The following is a 15907-nucleotide window of genomic DNA, read 5'->3' as shown; positions in this document are numbered from 1 at the left end:
AGACAGGAAAGTAAGGAGAAGAAGGGAGAGAGAGAGGGCATGTCAGCAGGGCATGGGCCGGATTCGAACCCATGCTGACATGGGCATATGTGTGCACTGTAGACGGCGGGGCTGGTCCACTGGACCACCCCAGGCCATGGTGCTAGACCACTGGACCACCCCAGGCCCTGTTGCTAGACCACTGGACCACCGCAGGCCATGGTGCTAGACCACTGGACCACCCCAGGCCATGGAGCTAGACCACTGGACCACCCCAGGCCCTGGTGCTAGACCACTGGACCACCCCAGGCCATGGAGCTAGACCACTGGACCACCCCAGGCCATGGTGCTAGACCACTGGACCACCCCAGGCCATGGTGCTAGACCACTGGACCACCCCAGACCATGGTGCTAGACCACTGGACCAACCCAGGCCATGGTGCTAGACCACTGGACCACCCCAGGCCATGGTGCTAGACCACTGGACCACCCCAGGCCATGGTGCTAGACAACTGGACCACCCCAGGCCATGGTGCTAAACCACTGGACCACCCCAGGCCCTGGTGCTAGACCACTGGACCACCGCAGGCCATGGTGCTAGACCACTGGACCACCCTAGACCATAGTACTAGACCACTGGACCACCCTAGACCATAGTACTAGACCACTGGACCACCCCAGGCCATGGTGCTAGACCACTGGACCACCCTAGACCATAGTACTAGACCACTGGACCACCCCAGGCCATGGTGCTAGACCACTGGACCACCCCAGGCCATGGTGCTAGACCACTGGACCACCCCAGGACATGGTGCTAGACCACTGGACCACCCCAGGACATGGTGCTAGACCACTGGACCACCCCAGGCCATGGTGCTAGACCACTGGACCACCCCAGGACATGGTGCTAGACCACTGGACCACCCCAGGACATGGTGCTAGACCACTGGACCACCCCAGGACCACTGGACCACCCCAGGCCATGGTGCTAGGCCACTGGACCACCCCAGGACATGGTGCGAGACCACTGGACCACCCCAGGACATGGTGCTAGACCACTGGACCACCCCAGGACATGGTGCTAGACCACTGGACCACCCCAGGCCATGGTGCGAGACCACTGGACCACCCCAGGACCACTGGACCACCCCAGGACCACTGGACCACCCCAGGCCACGCGTCTGCACTTCTGAGTGCTGCCATTGTGATTGACAAGTTAAATGAAGCACCATGATAAAAATAAAAAAAATATTAAATAAAACTCAACATTGAAATACGTACGAAATATGTGTTTTTTCCCAGATCTGCAAAGACGTGCAACCAGGAAATAAGGTCGGACACAAGACACACTCTGCTGCCGTACTACTGTATTCCATCTTTCAAAAAAGAAAGACAAGATTTTAATATTACTTAACAATATGTTAAAAAGTAGCCAGGTTGGCTTCAGTGTTAATACAATATACACTCTATAACAGATTGATAGTGTGAGTATTGTTCTTTTCAATTTCTTTCTCAAAGTATTCTGATACAAGCTGGCTACAAGTCGGAAAAAAAATAAAATAACAGAAAAACAAAACGAAAAACAAAAGAAAAACCTGTAACTGGTACACTTTTAAACTTAAACGGTTTTGTTAAATGGAACTGAAAAACCAAAAAAAGAACGTTGTCAAGTATCAAGCCTTCCCCTCGGTTAAGAGAGGGTAGTTGGGGTAGGGGCCATTCCCTTTCTCAGTTGTCTGAATGAGATGCCGTGCTAGGAATTGTGGGTAACAGGGGGGACAGTAAGCCACATTAACAGAATTAAAGGCTTTTAAATTCATCATAAATTCATCATCATATTACTCTTCTTTTATCAGCATTTTTTTTTCTCTCGTGTGTCCACTGTTTTTCGGAAATCCGTCCAAACATAGTTGAGCATCTTCACTACTGGAAAGCCGGAGGCAACCCCCAGCCGGAAAAAAACGAAAAAAAAGAGGATAAATAAAATCGTAACAAATGGCTTAAGTCAATGAGAAATGCCCCACTCACAGACTTAAAAGCACACAAGCGCGGTGCGAGAGAGAGAGAAAAAAAAATCAGGTAGAAAGTAGCATTTTGTGATTTTTTTTTCATTTCATTTGTGTGTGTGTGCCATTTTCATTTTTTTTTCCAAATAATTTTTTTTCCCTCAGAGTTCATCGAGAGCTTTATCATCTTCATCATCATCATCATCATCAGCCTAGATGGGTCCAGGAAGGGACCATCAGCTCAGCGACACCAACAAGGCAGCAGTGTGGGGGTTGGGGGGGGGGCGCGGTTTGGGGGCACAGCAGGAGTGGTGGGGGGTCAAGGGGTCGGGGTCAACAGTCAGCGTAGAGGGTCGTGATGGAGATGGAGATAGAGATGGTGGGGGTGGGGGTGGGGGGAGCTGATTGCTTCCTGCCAGTCTCTTCATTCTACCCAGAATGCCCTTCAGTGGGCAGCGAAGGTGGCTTTCTTCAAGCTAAAGTTGGACCAGTTGATGGACAGCCGCTGTCGGGTCTGCCTGGCAGAATCCAAACAGAACCTGGAGACAGAGAGAGAGAGATACAAGACTTTAACATTTACATGTTTTACATTTGAACCATTTATCTGACGCTTTTATCCAAAGCAACTTACAACTAGAGATTACAGGGACAGTCTCCCTGGTGTAACTTAGGGCTGAGTGTCTTACTCAAGGACACACTAGTGGTGGTGTTCCCAGGTGGGATTTGAACTCATGACCCACCACTGAGCAGTTATGATTAAACACAAACACTTCTATCAATGTCTTTTTTCCATTAATTATTGTCTTATTAAATGTTTTAGCTATTTACATTTTTATTTTCTTACTATGCTCCTCTTGCTGTATTTTTTAATAAAGCACTTTGAATTGCCCCTGTTGTATGAAATGTGCTATACAAATAAACTTGCCCTGCCTTGATCACCAGTCCAACTCAGGCCCAGCACTACCCCTTTAACCAACTGGTTGGAACAACCCTAACCCTAACCACTTTGGAACAAACCTGTTTTTGTTAGAGGTGCTATACCATTAAACCTGATTGACTGACTGATGAAAAGATGTATTGTAAGAGACACAGTGGTTGAGAAGATGTTCTACTACTTCAGAAAAGCCTTTCAACCAGTGTAAAGCATGAGTGACACCCAGGGGAGGCTGGTGGAGGTAGAAATCGGAGGACGGGCTCACAAGGAGTCCTCTGATCCTGTCCTCTGATTTCCCCTAGGTGAGGCCGTACCTTTTGAAGTACTCCACCTCCCTCTCAGTCTCGTCCATCTCTGTGCTGTCCAGGTCGATGTCTTTGGGCAGGAACACGTCATCTGGGAGGGAGGAAGCACAGGAGAACATTTTTACATTTGTCATTTTAACCCTTTAGCCGACACTTTTATCCAAAGCGACTTACAGTTTGAGATTACAGGGACAGTCTCCGTGGAGTCATTTAGGGCACCCATCCAACCCACCCTTCCAATCATCCACCCACCAACGTGACTGAGAGGTGCCACTGACACATCCACCCACCCATCCAATCACCCACCTACCCATCCATCCATCCAACCCACCCACCCTTCCAATCATCCACCCACCCATTCATTCATTCATCCACCCACCAACCCATCCTTCCACCCACCCACTCCACCCACCTATCCACTCCTTCCATCCACCCACCCACCCACTCCACCCACCAACCCATCCTTCCATCCACCCACCCTTCCAATCATCCACCCACCCATTCATTCATTCATTCATCCACCCACCCACCAACCCACCTACCCACCCACCCACTCCACCCCGCTCCCCACCTGAAAGCTAAGCTAAGCCACCCACCCACCCACTCCACCCCGCTCCCCACCTGAAAGCTAAGCTAAGCCACCCACCCACCTATAGAGTTGCCCGTCTTGTCCCCCTTCTTCTTCTTGTTCTTCTTGGCCTTGTTGCCTTTGGGCAGGGGGGGGGGCTCTGCTGCGCTGGGGTGGGGGGGCGGCTTCCCGTTCTGCTGAGGCTGCTGCTGCTGCTCCGTGTGGTGGTGGTGGTGGTGGTGGGGGTGGGGGTGGTGGTGGGGGGGGGCGGAGGGCTGAGAAGGAGGTGTAGGAGGTGGCGGCGGGGGGGTGGAGTTAGTAGACCCAGACGAGGGCGGCGGCGGCGGGGGCAGCGGGGGGCTGCTCCTCCTCTCCTCCCTCGGCCCCCCGTGGCTGAGGTGATGCTTCTTGCCCGCCACCGAGCCGCTCCTCTGGGGAGGAACCGCCACCAGAACCGGGACCGGGGAGTCTTCCGGAACGGGCCTGGGTCGGGTGGGGGTGGGGGTGGGGGTGGCTTTGGCGTCCAGTATGGAGGAGGGGGTGTTGGAGGAGGAGGAGGAGGAGGTGGAGGTGCTGTTTCCGTTCACCATCTTGGGGGGAGGAGGAGGTGCTGATTCTGCTGAGCTCGTCATCCTGGGCGTCTCGGGGGATTTCTTCACCACCGGAGGAGGAAGAGGAGGAGTCTCCAGGCTGGGGGTGGGGGTGGGGGTGGGGGGGACGAGCCTGGGGGGCTGGTGGTGATGCTGCTGCTGCTTGGGCCTGGCTTTGCCGTTGGTCTCCGTCGGCAGGGGGGGCGGGGCAGCGTGAGCGTGACTGTGGTGGTGGTGGAGGGGGAGGGGGGCGGGCGGGGTCGTCCGGGTGACGGGGGGGGTCGTCGTCGTCTTCTCTCTGGGGGTCTTTGGGCTGTGCTGCGAGGAGACGGGAGGGAGGGTGGGTGTGGGGCTGGGGGCAGGCCGCCCGTTGACGGGGGCCTCGGGGTGGGGGTGGGGGTGGAGGTGGTTGTGGGGGTGGGGGTGGTGGGGGTGGGGCAGGTGGTCCAGCCGGGGCTCCTTGTGCCCCCCCCCGGAGGGGAGGCGCATGAGGCTGTGGAGGAGCGGGTGGCTCTTGCCGTTCTGGAGGCTGAGGGTCTCCAGGACGTTCTGGGCCGTCTGTCTGAGGGGCTGGGGGTTGTTCTGGGGGGCGGGGGCGGGGGTGGAGCAGGGGGGCTCCTTGGCCTTCTCCTTCTTTTTCTTCTTGGCGGCGCGGAGGTGCTGCAACTCCTGGAGGCGCAGGAGTTCCCTCTGCAGCGCCTCCTCCTCCTCCTCCCTCTGCAGCGCCTCCTCCTCCTCCTCCCTCTGCAGCGCCTCCTCCTCCTCCTCCCTCCTGCGCTGCTGCTCCTCCTCACGCTCGCGCACCTCCGCCTCCACGCGCGCCTTCTCGTCCATCTGACAGACAGACAGGCAGAGAGAGACAGGTAGAGAGACAGACAGGTAGAGGGACAGACAGAGAAGCAGACAGGCAGGCAGACAGACAGAGAGGGAGAGAGACACAGAGAGACGGACAGACAGAGACAGAGACAGAGAGAGAGAGACGGACAGAGAGAGACAGAGAGGGAGAGAGACGGACAGAGAGAGACAGAGAGGGAGAGAGACACAGAGAGACGGACAGACAGAGACAGAGAGAGAGAGACAGAGAGAGAGACAGAGAGAGAGACACAGAGAGACAGACAGAGAGAGACAGAGGGAGAGAGAGGGAGAGAGACACAGAGAGACGGACAGACAGAGACAGAGAGAGAGAGACAGAGACGGACAGAGAGAGACAGAGAGAGAGAGAGACACAGAGAGACGGACAGACAGAGACAGAGACAGAGACAGAGAGACAGAGAGACGGACAGAGAGAGAGAGAGACACAGAGAGACGGACAGACAGAGACAGAGACAGAGAGAGAGAGACAGAGAGAGAGACGGACAGAGAGAGACAGAGAGAGGCAGAGAGAGAGACACAGACAGAGAGGCAGACAGAGAGAGAGGCAGACAGAGAGAGAGACACAGTGAGAAACACAGACAGACACAATCATTTGTTTAGGAACACAGCTTTGATAGTTTCAGCGTACTTCCAAACTCCCATTTCGACAATGAAAATATTGTTGATACAATGAGGTTAACCAATGAGGTTTCCAGGACAGATTAATCTTAGTAAATCCTAGATTAATATGCATCTCCAACGGTTGTTCTCGATTATAAATGTCATTGAGTCCATGACAGACGTGTCAAAACAGTACTTGAACCCAGATCTGGTCCAGGACTTAATCTGTGTCCGGTCAACCCTTAATAAACCCTTGATAAAACGTTAAAACAACAGTTTTAACAGGCCCAACAGTTAAAAGCTACCTTCTCCACACCCCTCTTAGATGGTGGGAGACCAGCATGTTGGCCTTCTGCTCTTTCCTGGCTAGAAGACTGATATTGTTTAAAAGGAAGGATCCTATTCCACCTACATACAGTATAGTCATTGGGTCAAGGAGGTCAGGTACCATATTACATTGGAGAAGATTAGATAGTGTTAGAGGATCTACTAGGAAATCCTTCACTATTTGGCTACCTACTACCTTTCTTAACCTTTTTTGAAGATATGGAATCTGACAGCATGATAATGTAGTATCACTTCTTTGTAATTTCATTTTGTTTGTGTTATTTTTTTTACTTTTATGGATATCTGGCTATGTATAATGTTTATATGTATGTATGTATGTATGTATGTATGTATGTATGTATGTATGTATGTATGTATGTAGGAGGGGGAGGGAGGGAGGGAGGGAGAGAGGGAGAGGGAGGGAAGGAGGGAGGAAGGGAGAGAGGACTTGTGATAAATTGTGGAAAATACGACAACAACAACAACAAAAAAGCCAACCTTCTTCTGTTTGTGGCGGGCCCGTTTGGCGGCCTTGGAGCTGGAGGCGGGCTTGTTGTCGGCGCTGTTGATGAACTGCAGCAGGTCCTCCACCCTGCGGTGGTCCTCCGTGACGCCCCCGTCACGCTCCACGGGGGGCTGCGCCTCCTCGCGCTTCGGCTGCTCCTCCTTGCGCTTGGTCAGCCGCAGACGCAGCTTCTCACGCATCTCTGCGTAGTTACGGCTGGTAGGGGCCGCGGGGGGCTGGAGGGAGGGAGGGAGGGAGGAGGGAGGGAAGGAGGGACGGAAGGGTGGGAGGGACGGAAGGTGGGGGAGGGAGGAAGGGGGAAGGAAGGGAGGGAGGGACGGAAGGAGGAAGGGTGGGATGAAGGAGGAAGGGACGTAGGAAGAGAGGGAGGGAAGGAGAGAGGGAGGGAAGGAGAGAGGGAGGGAAGGAGAGAGGGAGGGAGGGAGAGAGGGAGGGAGGGAGGAAGGGAGAGGGAGGGAAGGGGAGTGGGAGGGAGGGAGGGAGGGAGAAAGGAAGGAAGGAAAGAAAGAAAAAGAGGGACGTTTAGATAAAGTATAACGTATAAATGAAGATGTTTCAAAAAGACATGTAGTCTCTGTAATCCTTCATTCACTTCTATTATTTCCCCTCAAAAGCTTGACCACCGATCTAACTGACAAGGAAACAGTGTGTGTGTGTGTGTGTGTGTGTGTGTGTGTGTTGGGGGGGGGGGGGGTCTCTTACCCCTCCGTGGCCGAAGAACTCGCAGTAGCAGCAGTCGCAGTATTTCCCTTCCTTCTGATTGGTGGAGGTGGAGGTGGAGGAGCTGTGCTCCGAGCAGCTGTCCTCGTCCTGGCTCTCCTCTCCGTCGTAACCATGGTGATCGTACGCCCTAGCCTCGCAGCGGTGGCCCTCGCACTCAGGGTCACTGGGGAGGTCAAGGGTCACAGGCAGGGAGGGTCAGAACAGGGGGACAAGGCTGGGTGGGGGTCGCAACGAGGAACTGATAGAGAAATAAGACTTTGGACAGACGTGAAGACGTGTCACAGTTGCACGTTGTCGTCTCGGTAACGCTGGACATCTCAGCAAGAAACATTAACATCAACACTAGAACAGCCGTGGGTGAGTAAAAATCTTTTTATATCTTTGCATTCGATCGAATTTCAGGACCCTCCTTTCATGATGTTTCCTAGATATGTGCGTTCTACCACCCAGTATCCTTACATTTTTTAAACCACATCAGGATAAGATAGTATGAAGCTATTTTACAGTTTTGTATGTGTAGGAGGGCAGGCTAATTTACAAGACGGCCAACTAGTGGTCGTTGTGTGTAAATAGCAGCTTCCCGTTGTAAAGACTATGGTCATTTGACCCCCGAGGCGGCTCTTATAGTAGGTCAACAAGGCACGGCTGTTCTAGTGATAAGGGGTGTGTCTGTAACGGAGGTCAAAGGTCAAGGGGTCAAAGGTCACTGACCTGCAGACGCTGGGTGGGGCACTGATGGGACCCTCGGCCGGGGGGCAGTTGGGGGGCTCGGCGGGGGACAGGCACAGGCCCTGGTGGGCCTCCATGAAGCCTGGGGCTGGAGTTACAGTCTTTGGGAAGGGCTGCGAGCCCATGCTGGGGAGGTGCGTGGTGGTGGGGAGGGCGGGGGGAGGCAGGGCCGGGCCCGAGAGCGGGGGGAGGGACGCCAGGCCCCCCGTGGGGCTGTTCCTAGGGGCGACCGGGCTGGGCTGCCGGTGGTCCTCTTTACCTAGATTGTGAAATACCTCACCTGGCCGAGAGAGAAGAGGTGAACACAAGAGAGACACAGACGTGCGTCAGAGAAAACATGCAAATCATAGCTGAGGAAGTGAAGATGGAGAAGAAGATGACAGAACCCTAAGCTAGAGGGCACTAGAACACATTCTATCCTAGCATAGCGGCTCCTCCTACCCAGTTTTACCTAGACAGCTAGGTCTTTTAGCCTAGCCTAGCCTAGCCACTCGTCCTACCCAGTTTTACCTAGGGACCTGGGTCTTTTAGCCTAGCTTAGCCTAGCGGCTCCTCCTACCCAGTTTTACATAGGTAGCTGGGTCTTTTAGCCTAGCCTAGCCACTCCTCCTACCCAGTTTTACCTAGGGAGCTGGGTCTTTTAGCCTAGCCTAGCCTAGCCTAGCCACTCCTCCTACCCAGTTTTACCTAGGGAGCTGGGTCTTTTGGATGAGAGGTGGATGTGATTATTACTTGACTGGACAGTGGTGGCAGCGCAGGAGACGGAGGAGGAGGAGGAGGTGGAGGCCGAGGTCGCCATGGCGACCCGGTTTGCCTCCATGAAGGCATCCTGGAAATTGTAGAGACACTTTTTCTTGGCGACACCGCTCTTCTTCTCCTTGTTGGGCTCGGCAGCAGCAGCAGAAGAGGAGGAGGAGGAGGAGGGAGGGGAGGAGGAGGAGGAAGAGGAGGAGGGGGGCAGAGGCTCGATGGCGGGGGAGGAGGAGGAGGAGGAGGAGGAAGGGTCGTGGAGGAGGTCTATGTGGCTGCCTCTGGGGAGGAGGGGGACTTCCATGAAGGCGTCCTGGAAATTGTAGAGACACTTCTTCTTAGCTCCGCTCTTCTTCTCCTGCTTGGGCTCGAGGGCGGAGGAGGAGGCGGAGGAAGGGGGGAGGGGGAGGGGGTCCAGCATGGAGGAGGGGGGGTGGAGGACGTGATCCCCGTGGAGGCCGGAGAGGGGCGGTTGGAGGGGGGCGTCGGAGAGAGGCGGTCCTAACATGTCACCTGTCGACACAGAAGTCAAATCAGCCGGTTATCCATTTTGACATTTAGCATTTAGACACCTTTATCATCTCTGAAGGGTTAAGGTAGTATATATACCAGTAGGGTCTAGGGTCAGAAATAGTACTGGGCCATATGAGCTAGGCAAGGACACTGACTCTAGATCAGTTTGGTATTGCCCCTGGTTCTAGTTCTTCTCATCTGGTAGTGGTTCACCCCTGGTTCTAGTTCTAGTTAGTTCTCACCTGGTTCTAGATCTCACCTGGTAGGGGTTCACCCCTGGTTCTAGTTCTAGTAAGTTCTCACCTGGTTCTAGATCTCACCTGGTAGGGGTTCACCCCTGGTTCTAGTTCTAGTTAGTTCTCACCTGGTTCTCGATCTCACCTGGTAGGGGTTCACCCCTGGTTCTAGTTCTAGTTAGTTCTCACCTGGTTCTAGATCTCACCTGGTAGGGGTTCACCCCTGGTTCTAGTTCTAGTTAGTTCTCACCTGGTTCTAGATCTCACCTGGTAGGGGTTCACCCCTGGTTCTAGTTCTAGTTAGTTCTCACCTGGTTCTAGATCTCACCTGGTAGGGGTTCACCCCTGGTTCTAGTTCTAGTTAGTTCTCACCTGGTTCTAGATCTCACCTGGTAGGGGTTCACCCCTGGTTCTAGTTCTAGTTAGTTCTCACCTGGTTCTAGATCTCACCTGGTAGGGGTTCACCCCTGGTTCTAGTTCTAGTTAGTTCTCACCTGGTTCTAGATGTCACCTGGTAGGGGTTCACCCCTGGTTCTAGTTCTAGTGAGTTCTCACCTGGTTCTATATCTCACCTGGTAGGGGTTCACCCCTGGTTCTAGTTCTAGTTAGTTCTCACCTGGTTCTAGATGTCACCTGGTAGGGGTTCACCCCTGGTTCTAGTTCTAGTTAGTTCTCACCTGGTTCTAGATGTCACCTGGTAGGGGTTCACCCCTGGTTCTAGTTCTAGTTAGTTCTCACCTGGTTCTAGATCTCACCTGGTAGGGGTTCACCCCTGGTTCTAGTTATAGTGGTTCTCACCTGGTAGGGGTTCCTGCAGCAGGCCCGAGGGGTTCCAGTTCTTCATCATGGTGGCGTCGCAGATGTTCTCAAACTTCAGGGACAGACACTGCAGGGAGCTGTTCCAGTCCCCCGCCCCCCCCGCCCCTCCGCCCGTCCCGGGGCCGGCGCCGCTGAAGCAGTTCTGGTAGACGTGGTCCGGTAGGGAGGGGCTGAAGGCCTGCTGCTTGGGACCGGTGTGGTTCGACGTGGGGGCGGCTGGGGGAGGGACCGGCTGGGGGGGGGGGAGAGGGGGCAGGGAAGGACAGTGGTGGTTAAATTACCTCAGAAGCTGACGGTCCTCAAACTTTGGGGTCCTCAAACTTTGGGGTTCTCAAACGTTGGGGTTCTCAAACCTTGTGGTTCTCAAACTTTAAGGTTCTCAAACTTTAAGGTTCTCAAACTTTAAGGTTCTCAAACTTTATGGTTCTCAGACTTTGTGGTCCTCAGACTTTGTGGTCCTCAGACTTTGTGGTCCTCAGACTTTGTGGTCCTCAGACTTTGGGGTCCTCAAACTTTGGGGTCCTCAAACTCTTCTACCCTAATATTTGGGTCAGAGGTCACACAACGCCCATTCCCCACGACACAGGCTCTTACACTCAGAGCAAAAACACACATACATAACACCCATAAACCTTTTGAGGACAGATCCAACGCTACACATCCTTCACTTATCCAGGGGTTTCCCACAGAGAAAGATAGATCAACGCTATGCTCTCCGTTCAGGCGTTCACCCTTCACTTATCCAGGGGTTTCCCACAGAGAAAGATAGATCAGGTTTCTCCCCAAATAGGGGCTCTGCACCACCATGTCTCCAACACCGCGTCAACAGTTCAGAGCAAATTATTACCTGATATTCGGTAATGATAGAGTAACTACCTTTAATTGTCATCTTTGATGACATAATTAGTTAAAAGCGGTCAAAATCAAAGCGTTATGTTCCTCAGAGTATATTACAAAACCTGATCGACCACCAGAGTCTGTTTCAGCTCTCTTGACCCAGCTCGCCCCCGTGTGGCGGCTGTACGCCATGACAGCTAGAGGAGAACTGACGGTGGAGGCAGAGACGAATAGTGCTTCCTTCTGCATGGCGTAAATCCCCCGACAAGGAGGAAACGCATCATTGAAACTTCCCTTAGCTGAAAAACTACAGAAATACCACCTAACAAGGATTACCTTGTCACACAAACACTGAACAATGAATGAATGAAAGAATGAATGAATGAAGATTCCCTTGAATTTTCCAAGACAAAGAATAGCCTGTAAGGCAAGTAGATGACGTGTCAGATATCTTCTTTTCAATTGGTCCTTTCCAGCACTGTTACAGCAGCTATGGTGGATGTGTAACCAGAACAGCCCAGTAAAGTGCAGCTGGTGACCAGAACAGCCCAGTCCATCATGTTTTGTCTCTTATGTCAATGCCTGTACTACTGTCACTTTTCTATCTTGAATTATGCCTGTTGCCTTATTGTCTTGAGCTGCAATGACAGGAACCGAAGCCTAAGAATTTTACTCTCTTACACTTGTGTACTGTGACGTAACAATAAACTGTGAAACTGTGAAACTATAGCCTGGCTCAGCTTGGTTCGGTTGAGCTCAGTGTTGATGCCAGTACCAGGCCCTGGCCAGGCCCAGTACAGCTGCAGTGGGATCCTCACTTCCTGGTTCTGAAGAATGTCCCGCAGTGGGTCCAGGTTTGTTTGTCTCAGCCAAGTGCTAACTGACAGTGGTTCTCAACCCTCTCCTCGGGGCGCCCCAGCCGCTCCACATATTTGATCTGTTCCACCACCAGCTCACCTGATTCAACTAATCAAGTACAAACCATAATTGCTTTGTACTTGATTAGTTGAATCAGGTGAGCTGGTGGTGGAACAGATCAAATATGTGGTGCGGCTGGGGCGCCCCGAGGAGAGGGTTGAGAACACACCTGACTGAACCAAGCGATCTTCAAAACATTGATCGATCGAAAGCCTGCAGAGCTGCAGCAGCTCTCCACCAGGAGTGAGGATCTGGGGGGTATTCCATCAATGTCTCTAAAGGGAAATCCAGGCTTGTTTTTACAAGCCACAAGACTTAACATCAAAATAAGCCTGGATTTCTTTCCTTTAGCGACGTTGATGGAATACCCCCCCCAGGAAAGAGGATCAGGAGTGAGAGGGTTCGATGTTGTGGAGTGCTGTGATTGGTGATGGGGAGGGAGGGAGTGTGTGAGGGGGGAGGAGTTCCTCACCTTGCTGTGCGAGAGCGGAGAGCTGGGGTAGAGCGTGGGGTGCAGGAGGGGCCGGGGGAGGTGGGACAGATTGTGCAGGGGCAGGTGGCCGTGGATGTGGGGGTACAGGTGGAGGGCCGGGTGGGACGGGGGCTTGTCGGAGAAGAACTGGTGTCCCCCGGGGGGTGGGGGGGGCGCGTGGAGCCGGCTGGGGGGCAGGGAGGGGGGGGGGCCCAGGGCCGTGGGGTCCTGGTTGCACACGTGGCACTCGCACGCATGCTGCATCTGCTGCTCCATCTGGTGGCGACACACACACACACACACACAGACACAGACACAGACACAGACACAGACACAGACACAGACACAGACACAGACACAGACACAGACACAGACACACACACACACACACACACACACACACACACAGGCGAACAAGCAAACAAACAGACAAACAAAATGGCCGCTGTTATCCTTCACTTGAATGTCATACATTTGTTCATTTGTTAGATGGGTCAAAATAGTGAAAAGACCACCGCTCATCCGTGATCAGACTGAAGGAGGTCTATGACCGAAAGCTCGCAATAATAAACGAGGATTTTTGCACAGATTTGCAGTTTGCGGATGCTGCTTCTCTGCACTTTATTTAGATGGGTCACAAGAAGATGCAAATTATTGGCCTAATTTGTACACAGTAATTTGTATAAAACTATATAGAGAGTATATTAAATTGTTGGCCAGGTTTTCAATACAAACAGAGAAGTTCAGTTCCGTAGTTGTGATGGGATACCTAGTTATCGTATCACGGCCATTTTCAATACAGTTTGTTTATGTTTAAATGTCTGAACTGACTACTGAGGAGACACTGTCCTCTGTCACTCTGCTACTGAGGAGACACTGTCCTCTGTCACTCTGCTACTGAGGAGGAGACACTGTCCTCTGTCACTCTGCTACTGAGGAGGAGACACTGTCCTCTGTCACTCTGCTACTGAGGAGGAGACACTGTCCTCTGTCACTCTGCTACTGAGGAGGAGATACTGTCCTCTGTCACTCTGCTACCGAGGAGAAGACACTGTCCTCTGTCACTCTGCTACTGAGGAGGAGACACTGTCCTCTGTCACTCTGCTACTGAGGAGAAGACACTGTCCTCTGTCACTCTGCTACTGAGGAGGAGACACTGTCCTCTGTCACTCTGCTACTGAGGAGGAGATACTGTCCTCTGTCACTCTGCTACCGAGGAGAAGACACTGTCCTCTGTCACTCTGCTACTGAGGAGGAGACACTGTCCTCTGTCACTCTGCTACTGAGGAGGAGACACTGTCCTCTGTCACTCTGCTACTGAGGAGGAGACACTGTCCTCTGTCACTCTGCTACTGAGGAGGAGATACTGTCTTCTTCATGGTAGGAGGGGGGGGGGGGGGGGGGGGCAGCGTACCTGTGGGTGATGGTAGGAGGGCGGGGGGCTGCTGCTCTTCCCTGGGGAGAGCTCCCTCTGCTGGCCTGGAGGCTCACCACCACTCTCTCCATCTGCCTCCTCTTCCTCCTCCTCCTCCTCTTCCTCGTCTCCCTCTGACGAACTGCTGCTGCTGCTGCTCACCCTGGGAGACTGAGGGGGGGAGGAAGGGAGGGGTGAGGGGGGGAGGAAGGGAGGGGTGAGGGGGGGAGGAAGGGAGGGGTGAGGGGGGGAGGAAGGGAGGGGTGAGGGGGGAGGAAGGGAGGGGTGAGGGGGGGAGGAAGGGAGGGGTGAGGGGGGGGGAGGGGAGGGGGAGAGACAGTCGGATTGAGTCAAAATGTGCTTGTCCGTGCTTGTCCGCCTAACATTGTAATATAGATATTTAACTTACTGTAATAGTACAGTAACCACACGTGTAGAATATATAAATAAGAAACAATATAACATATATAGATGAACAGATACATAGAATATATACATTTAAACAATACAAATATAATACAATAAACAATAAATACATGTGTATGAATAATAAATAATACATAAAAACATTAAAATAATAATAATAAAAAAATAATAAACATAATAAATAAAGTGAAGTAAATAAGTGATAAAATAATCCATAAAAACGTATCAATAATACATAAATATATATCTACAGTACAGGCCAAAAGTTTGGACACGCCTTCTCATTCAATGCGTTTCCTTTATTTTCATGACTATTTGGTACATTGTAGATTCTCACTGAAGGCATCAAAACTACTCAAAGTAGCCACCCTTTGCTTTTTTGTTGTTAATAAAATATATTATAATAATATTAAATATAATATGTGTTAATAATAATATGTTATTATATATATATATATTTAATATTATTATTATATATTTTATTAACAACAACAACATTTATTTTATTAACAACAAAAAAGCAAAGGGTGGCTACTTTGAGGAATCTAAAATATAAGACATATTTAGAGTTATTTCACACTTTTTTGTTAAGTACATCATTCCACATGTGTTCATTCATAGTTTTGATGCCTTCAGTGAGAATCTACAATGTAAATAGTCATGAAAATAAAGGAAACACATTGAATGAGAAGGTGTGTCCAAACTTTTGGCCTGTACTGTATATCCATATAATAAATAACGTAAATAATCCATGGGCAGTGTCCCAGCACCCCACCTGGTCCTTGAGAGCCATGTTCTCCCCCCCTCCTCCCCCGTTGAGCTGGCAGTGCAGGCCGTTCATGGAGGCCACCACCCCGGGGTCGTCATAGCTGCTCAGGGGGTACATGTCCCCAAACTTAGCTGACAACGCCGGGGGCTCCTCGTCATCACTGACGCTGAGAGGAGAGAGGGAGGGAGGGGGGAGAGAGAGAGAGGGGAGGGGGGGGGGGAGGGAGGGAGGGAGGTAGAGAGGGAGAGGGAGGGGAGGGGGGGGGAGGGAGGAAGGGAGGGGGGGGGGAGGGAGGAAGGGAGGGGGGGGGGAGAGAGAGAGAGAGAGAGGGGGAGGGAGGGAGAGGTGGGTAGAGAGGGGGGGGGAGGGAGGAAGGGAGGGAGGTAGAGAGGGAAGGAGAGAGAGAGGGAGGGGGAGAGAGGGAAGGGGGGGAGAAGAAGAGAGAGAAAGTGAAAGAGTGGAGGTGAATACCGGTTAAGGCTTGGCACTGTGATAGAATGAGGCATTATGACATAATGACAAGGAAGTGACAGAGATTCCCACTAGCGAGCGCACAAACAACAAAGTACACGTGAAATGATTCAAAGAAAAAC

The 15907-nt window shown here is 52.1% G+C and overlaps 1 protein-coding gene across 1 annotated transcript in view; it reads right to left on the bottom strand.

Annotated features, from left to right (window-relative positions):
- Window positions 1-1342: 1342 nt before the first annotated feature.
- fam193a (family with sequence similarity 193 member A) overlaps window positions 1343-15907 on the bottom strand; it is a gene marked incomplete at its 5' end in the record, with an annotated part of 50380 nt that continues 35815 nt past the window's right edge. Inside the window, 14 exons of the mRNA XM_080534856.1 lie at window positions 1343-2524; window positions 3234-3315; window positions 3875-4004; window positions 4212-4425; window positions 4516-5216; window positions 6681-6923; window positions 7411-7594; window positions 8143-8440; window positions 8848-9118; window positions 9209-9423; window positions 10458-10710; window positions 12706-12981; window positions 14120-14290; window positions 15321-15480. Of these exons, the coding sequence (XP_080390982.1) occupies window positions 2431-2524; window positions 3234-3315; window positions 3875-4004; window positions 4212-4425; window positions 4516-5216; window positions 6681-6923; window positions 7411-7594; window positions 8143-8440; window positions 8848-9118; window positions 9209-9423; window positions 10458-10710; window positions 12706-12981; window positions 14120-14290; window positions 15321-15480 (3292 nt within the window). The 3' untranslated portion in view covers window positions 1343-2430. The remainder of the gene's footprint in view (window positions 2525-3233; window positions 3316-3874; window positions 4005-4211; window positions 4426-4515; window positions 5217-6680; window positions 6924-7410; window positions 7595-8142; window positions 8441-8847; window positions 9119-9208; window positions 9424-10457; window positions 10711-12705; window positions 12982-14119; window positions 14291-15320; window positions 15481-15907) is intronic.

This window comes from Nansenia antarctica (genome assembly GCF_963989245.1).
Source record: "Nansenia antarctica genome assembly, chromosome: 6".
Taxonomy (NCBI): Eukaryota; Metazoa; Chordata; class Actinopteri; order Argentiniformes; family Microstomatidae; genus Nansenia; species Nansenia antarctica.
This window is presented reverse-complemented; position numbering and strand designations above follow the sequence as displayed.